Raw genomic sequence first — 7,384 nt, forward strand, 5'->3', positions numbered from 1 at the left:
GGTGTTAATAGCTAGTTTTACTGGTAGTTTGGGAGAATGGGGTTAGTAGCTAGTTGTTTTACTGGTTTTTAGGCATTAAAGGTAGAGGAAGAGTGTTCAAATGACATCATAGCTAGAGATTGATATTACACTAAAATTTAACAGTTAATGTATAAGTAAAGAAGAGTAATTAATATACAAAAATGGTATTTACTTTTTTCATTGTAGTTCCTGTATGAATGGAGGAACTTGTATAGATGGAATCAATGCCTACACTTGTCATTGTAGTAATGGATATACAGGATCAAATTGCCAGTTCCACATTAACGAATGTGATTCTAGTCCCTGTAAGAATGGAGCAACCTGTGTCGACCACGTGGGATATTATACATGCCACTGTCCTTTTGGTTACACTGGGCTTCAGTGTGAGGTAAAAAACACCACTTTTCTTCTGAGATACTAATTAAGGTGGATTATGACTAGGTTTTTCAAAACTGATGTTGGAGATAAGTGGGTTTTAAGAATTTCATTGAGAGGCAAATTAAAGTTTTTACAGATAATGAATTGAACTGCTAAATATCCTAACCTGAATAAATTTTAACAATTATGTCAATTTCATTGGAATGATAAAATAGAGCATATATGTTTTCCTGAATAACTTTTATGTGTGTTTTATTCTTTTTCAGTACAAAATGATATGCAAGATAAAAGAAGGGTTGAGTAACTGATAAAAACTGTCTTTCTTTCAATTTAAACTTTACTTACTCCAAATCAAATTGTAACTTAATGTAATGTGTGCATATTAGTTGAGTAGTGGATATTATTAAAGGATAACTTGATATATATTTGTATTATTTCAATCCATAACTAGTTTTTAAAATTAATCCAATGTGTAGTGTTTTATAGAGGAGCTAATCTTCTATAAAGAGTTAGTTATTGTTCAAAGTTTGACACTAGAGGTCATTGTATACAGGGAATGATCGACTGGTGCAGCACTAAGCCTTGTATGAATGGAGCTATGTGTAAGCAGAATAAAAACATGTATCAGTGTGTTTGCCGGCCTGGATGGACAGGAGCGCTTTGTGACGTGTCGATGGTGTCTTGTTCCGATGCTGCTCTGCAGAAAGGTATACTACTTCTTGTTTTACTGAAGGAAGAACTTTATGATATCAACATAGATATTGTTTGTTGTTGTTTTTTGAAATTTTCATGTCAAATTTTGTGTAAACTATAAATGTTTTTGTTGATTTTTATTTTATTTTCAAAGAAAGTTTTTGAATAAAGGGGACTGCTGAAAGGAGTCATGGTCTCTTATAGGTAGGGTATTATCATGGTTATAATATTTATGGGCAAAGCTTTTAAACGTGTTTATTACAAAAACAGTTCCATAGTGTGAACCAAGAAGTTAGATATAATATGTATTCAACTTTTTAATGGGCTTGCTTTATATTTCCTGTAAAGATTTTTAGCTGTACTGTGACAGTGAAGAGAAGAATAGTTGGATTTGGACTTCTGTTGCATAAAACTGTGTGTTTAGAGCATTAATTGTGTTATGGTGATATAGTTAGTACTTTGTAATAGCTGTAGAATTTGTTTACTTGCTTTTTGGGATAATATGCTGGAGCTAGATTGTTTATAAAAACCTCTTGTTCTGGTAGTACTACGTAAAGCAAAAAAGGTCAAGAGATGTTGAAATAATTAAAAGTATTTTTTCTATATTCTTCATTGATTGAAGTTCATGTTATTGTTTTTTACACTTCATAATTATGAGAATGTAAAGAAAGAACAGAACATGAACTTTGATCTTTTAATGACATGATGTCATATCAAGTTGATTTAAAACAGGCCAAAAGCAAGAGATGTTGAATTTAAGTTGTTTTTTTTACTTATTCTTTACAAATGAGTGATGGCAAATCCCTTGAGATCCCCCCCCCTCTTCAGTTAGAGCAATTAAGTCAAAAGATAAGGATTATAAAATCAGTTGGAAAGTTGTTTTATTATTCACCACTTAAAGAAAAATATATTTTCTTTAGGTATTGAGGTGAAGGATTTGTGTAAAAACAATGGCAAATGTGAAAACATTGGAAACAGCCATCGTTGCGGCTGTCGTAAAGGATATGAAGGGAGTTACTGTCAACATGAAATCGATGAATGTGCTTCTCAACCATGCCAGAATGGTGCCACTTGCCATGACATGATTGGACAATACAGATGTGACTGTCTTCCTGGTTTCCAAGGTAAGAGCTTTTAAATGTCATATGAAGGTCAAGAGAGTGAATTCTGTGTGTTTTTTTTATACATTTTGCAAAGCATGGATGTTAAACTCTCAAATAATTTCAAAGCTTAAATTCTTGGGTTTTGTAGCTGAAAACACTTGAGATTGTTTTATTAAAGAAGTTTTTGAGTTCAAGTGATTATAGTAGTTGATTTCTCTCTATCTTTCATGTGTTGTTGTTGTTCTGTAATCTTTTACTTGTAAGCATTCAGTTTGTATTGACAGATAGTGCTTTTCTTAAAACACAAGTTTGCTTTCTTTGACTTGAATGTCCTTTATTAATAAGTAGTAACTTTTTTTTTTATTAAATTCAGGTTCTACAATACAAATGGCTTATTCATGTGTATCTTATTTGCAGGCTTGAACTGTGAATTCAATGTAGATGATTGTGATCCTAATCCTTGTCGGAATGGAGGGACCTGCCATGACCTCGTCAATAAATTTGTGTGCTCTTGCCCCCATGGTACCATGGGTATCCTGTGTGAGATTGATGTAAATGAGTGCTTTGAGGGAGCTTGTCACCATGGAGGATCTTGTGTTGATAAAGTTGGAGGCTATGAATGTCGGTGTCCACCAGGATTCGTTGGACCTAGGTACAAGCTTTGTTTCTATAATACAGGAAGTAGAACAACCCTCTCTCTTGTGATTTCAAATTCAAGAGAACTTTAAATGTCTCTCAACTGTAAACATGTCATACTTTCTAGCTGTAACATTTTCATTTCTGTCACTAGGCTGATATCATTGTTTTTTTAATGAGATGAATCATTTAAATAATTTGTTATAAATATTTGAACAAATAACAGTTAAATTTTCCTACTTTCACTTTAGTTTTAATGCTCTAGTTCTGCAAGCTCTTTGCCTCATTTGACTAAATGATGAATTATATTCTCATAGTAGACTTTTTTTAAACTCAAAGGTCAGGATGTAGTTATACTTTTAATTTTAGTAAATCTAGGGATAACAGTAAAATGTTCATTGGTTTTACTTAGAAAATTTTCACATTTTTATAATGAATTTGAAGATGAACAATTTAGTTTGCTTTGTTGTATGTACATTGAAAAATGAAAGTTCTATTTGATTTCAAAACTTTGATAATTATAGGTTACAGAAGAAACAACTATGTTACAAAACTTGGTGTAGTATTTAAAGGCAGGATACACAGTAATCAAAATACATTCCAAGGGCTAGCTAAACATATTCAAAGTATGTACCAAAGACCAGCTACATAGAACTCAGTATACATTTTAAGGCTAGCTATGATGTTTTAAAATTTATTCTGAGATAGTTGTAGTTGTAAATGTCAGCTCAAAAGTAACTTTATTTTTTATGTCATAATACTTAATAGTTGATTAAACATATGATTTCCAGGTGTGAAGGTGATGTGAATGAATGCCTCTCAAACCCCTGCAGTAATCCTGGTGCTCAGGATTGTGTGCAGTTAATCAATGACTATCGTTGTGAGTGCAAGCCTGGTTTTATGGGTCAACACTGTGAGACCAAAGTGGACTTTTGCTCATCTAATCCATGCTTAAATGGAGGGATGTGTAGTAGTGGTGACAAGGGACCTGTTTGTATTTGTCCTATTGTGAGTATTATAGTCGAAATAAGTTTGTTTGTTTTTTAATCCTAATGTGATCATCCAAATGCTTTTGAGTGAAGTTTGAAAAATATTTTCTGGAATGCTAGCTGTTTATAAAAAGACTAAACTGTTCAGTATTAAATAAAAACAAAAATCTGACTGTTTCATAGTTTAAGGTCTTGCTTTTTCTTTACCACATAAAATGTTTTTTAAGTTCCAGAAATAATACCATCATTCTACTTTATGTCAAAAATTATGTGAAAGCATAAACATGATCTCATAAAATAACCCTCCAATATTTCGAGAACAAAATAACTTAGAGATAATTGAAGCATAAAAAAAACTGCAGAAAATTTAACTATAAAGTAACCTGCAAATATAATTCAAGTGTAAAAAATCTGCAGATATAATTCAAATATAAAAAATCTGCAGATATAATTCAAGTGTAAAAAATCTGCAGATATAATTCAAGTGTAAAACATCTGCAGATATAATTCAAATATAAAAAATCTGCAGATATAATTCAAGTGTAAAACATCTGCAGATATATTTCAAGTATGAAAAAAACCTGAAGATAATTCATGTGTAAGAACCTGCAGATATGATTCAAGTGTAAAATAACTATTGAGTAATTTAGATGTAAATGAAACAAATACTAGAATAATGATTAAACATATTACTATAATAGATAGGCCTTAAGTTTGAAGACAGTAATTTATTTTGAAAATTTGTTTGTGGTCCTGGATTGTTTAAAGTTATTAATTTTTTAATTGTAGAGTTTTAAGCAACATCTATATCTTCTTAATATTAGGAATTTTGGGGAGATAACTGCAGCAATACTAACACCACATGTGCCAGCAATCCTTGTAAGAATGGAGGACAGTGCCGACCCCATCGTGGTGGATACACCTGTATTTGTCCACAGGGAACCAGTGGCAAACACTGTGATGTTGACATCTATGATGAGTGTTTGTCCTCACCGTGCTTTAATGAAGGAGAGTGTATTGACAGTATTGGTAGGTTGTGGTTCAGAAATGGTTGATACTTTACAATGTCTATAGTTAATCAGTATTGCAGATTACTCTTAGACTGTAGCTAAAGTATGATTATGTAGCAGCACCACAACTTGTTCTATAAAATACATTAAACAAATATACTGAATAGTTCAAGAAAATGTGCCCAGCTGTGTGTGTGTGTGTGTTGTTTGAACAAGGAAATCTTTTGTTAATAACCCAATAACTCTTGGTCATATTTTAACATTGGATGATATTGAACGTAAGATAATTCTATATACATTTTAAGCCCAGAGCTTGTACTGCATCAAAGTGTGTTATAACATTTGTTTCTGAGAGTCAGAAAAAAAAGTAATAAATGTATATAAAAATTCCATTATTAAAACTTGTGATTTAGTCGTAACCTATTGAGATTATAGCTGAAAAAAGAATATATTCCCAAATCCACACATAAGTACAAATATGTGGATGTTTCATTTTTGACAGAAGTCTGTGTGCCAGACTTAATTGCTACCGTCTATAGAAGTTTGTTTGTTGTGATATAGTTTATGAATTTTGTGGTTTGTTTGTTATTTTATATCAGCATTATTTGCAACTCTCTGTAGGGTTCTGTGTGTTATGATGATGTCTATGAACTCTGTGATCCATTTTATAAACAAACATTAAGATGGCTTTAAAAGCCATCTTCACACAGAGATAAAGCTTTCAAGATCTAATATTTATCAAAGCACATACAAATTTTAACAGTCAACTGTCCTTTGTTAGATAAACCTGTACAACTTTTGACAGTAAACATTCCTTTTTTCAAGAAAAGTTATACAATCTTTAACAGTAAACATTTCTTTGTCAGCTAAATGTATACAACCTTTAACAGTAAACATTTCTTTGTCAGCTAAATTTGTACAACTTTTAACAGTAAACATTTCATTGTCATGTAAATTTGTACAACTTTTAACAGTAGACATTTCTTTGTGAGGTAAATTTGTATAACTTTTAACAGTAAACAGTCCTTTATCAGCTAAATGTGTACAACTTTTAACAGAAAACGTTCCTTTGTCAGGTAAATTTGAATGTGAATGTCCTACAAACTGGAACGGACTTCGATGTGAAAGTTTTGATCCCAGCTTCCGTGGTGGAATTGGAAGAGTGGTGACTTCTGGAACCTTCCAGAAGTCTCTAGAGGAAGAGAAAAAACTCTGTACCTTTAATAAGTGCAGGTCTAAAGCTGGAGACCACCGTTGTGATGAGGAATGTAATAGTTTGGCATGTAATTTTGATGGAGGAGACTGTTCTTTAGGTAAGATTTTGAGATATTGCAATAAGAAATAATAGACTCCCATATAGTTCTGTTGAAATGAATTTCAAAAAGTAATTTTTAAATATTTATTACAAGATTTATAGTCATAATGGTTCAGGAAGTCTATCAGAGATACTATTTATAGTAGTAACAGCTTTCAAACTAACTTTGTTTGTTTACTGTCTTTTTCTCATGTAAAGAACCAGTAATAGACAAAAATCTTTCAAAATTGCAAACCAAATCAAACAATAATAAGAAGAAAAGTAAATTTTTGACCTTAACCATCCTTTGAAGTTTAGTAATTGTGTATTTTTGTGTACCAGGAAACAAAGTTCGTTTGCAACATAAGTTTACACGTTGATGAGATGTAATTAAAAATCTTAATAATAAGGTTAATAAAAAAACATGGAGTCATTCAGAGAGGAAGATTTCTTTTGTAGGACTCAATCCTTGGGAGAATTGTACTGCAGCCATCAACTGTTGGGATGTGTTTCGTAATGAGGAGTGTAACATAGAATGTAATAATATTGAATGTCTGTTTGATGGATTTGACTGCACCAAAAAACTTTCACCATGCAAGTAAGTGGATTTTCACCAAGTACTAATGGTTTCAAGTATCAATTATATAAGTGTAAGTATTTAGCTTACAGAAAATGTTACAGAAATTGGTGTTTTAAGACCATGAATAATTTCCTATAATGTAAATTTGGTGGTGACGGCAAAAGATTTATGTGGAGAAAACAAGGAGCAGGTAAGTCTTCAATGGAATGAACATTATTTGTTTGTTATTCTCTCTTAAATTATGTTATTCACGATAAAATTATATTTGATTCAAATAATAAGAAATTCTCTTCAGATTCAGTTGTAAGTTTAGATTAATCCAGTTTTGAACACTTCCAGTGAAATGTATGACAGCTACTGCCAGATGAATTATGCTAATGCAAGGTGTGACCACGGGTGTAATAATGAGGAATGTAACTGGGATGGTCTAGATTGTGAGGAAGACCTCCCACGGTTAGCAAATGGTCAACTGGTTTTAACTCTTTTGATTGATCCAATGGTAAGTAGGTAAACCTAATTTTTACATTTTTGTCTTATTAAAATGTTATATCAGTGTAAAAAATTGTTATGATGTTTTTTATGTGGTTTAACCGTTATGGGTCGTATATGTGTTATACTTTCCGAGATTGTCATCTTTATACCTGTTTCTTGCACATACTTATTTTATAGCTTTAGTATGC

The 7,384-nt window shown here is 31.7% G+C and overlaps 1 protein-coding gene across 1 annotated transcript in view; it reads left to right on the forward strand.

The window, feature by feature from the left end:
• Positions 1-7,384, forward strand: part of LOC106463560 (neurogenic locus Notch protein-like) — a 30,940-nt gene that overhangs the window by 12,486 nt on the left and 11,070 nt on the right. The window contains exons 12-20 of the mRNA XM_022391100.1: positions 208-409; positions 953-1,106; positions 2,013-2,216; positions 2,613-2,847; positions 3,623-3,839; positions 4,645-4,849; positions 5,907-6,143; positions 6,584-6,722; positions 7,044-7,203. Of these exons, the coding sequence (XP_022246808.1) occupies positions 208-409; positions 953-1,106; positions 2,013-2,216; positions 2,613-2,847; positions 3,623-3,839; positions 4,645-4,849; positions 5,907-6,143; positions 6,584-6,722; positions 7,044-7,203 (1,753 nt within the window). The remainder of the gene's footprint in view (positions 1-207; positions 410-952; positions 1,107-2,012; positions 2,217-2,612; positions 2,848-3,622; positions 3,840-4,644; positions 4,850-5,906; positions 6,144-6,583; positions 6,723-7,043; positions 7,204-7,384) is intronic.

Source organism: Limulus polyphemus, unplaced genomic scaffold (genome assembly GCF_000517525.1).
Source record: "Limulus polyphemus unplaced genomic scaffold, Limulus_polyphemus-2.1.2 Scaffold1438, whole genome shotgun sequence".
Lineage (NCBI taxonomy): Eukaryota > Metazoa > Arthropoda > Merostomata > Xiphosura > Limulidae > Limulus > Limulus polyphemus.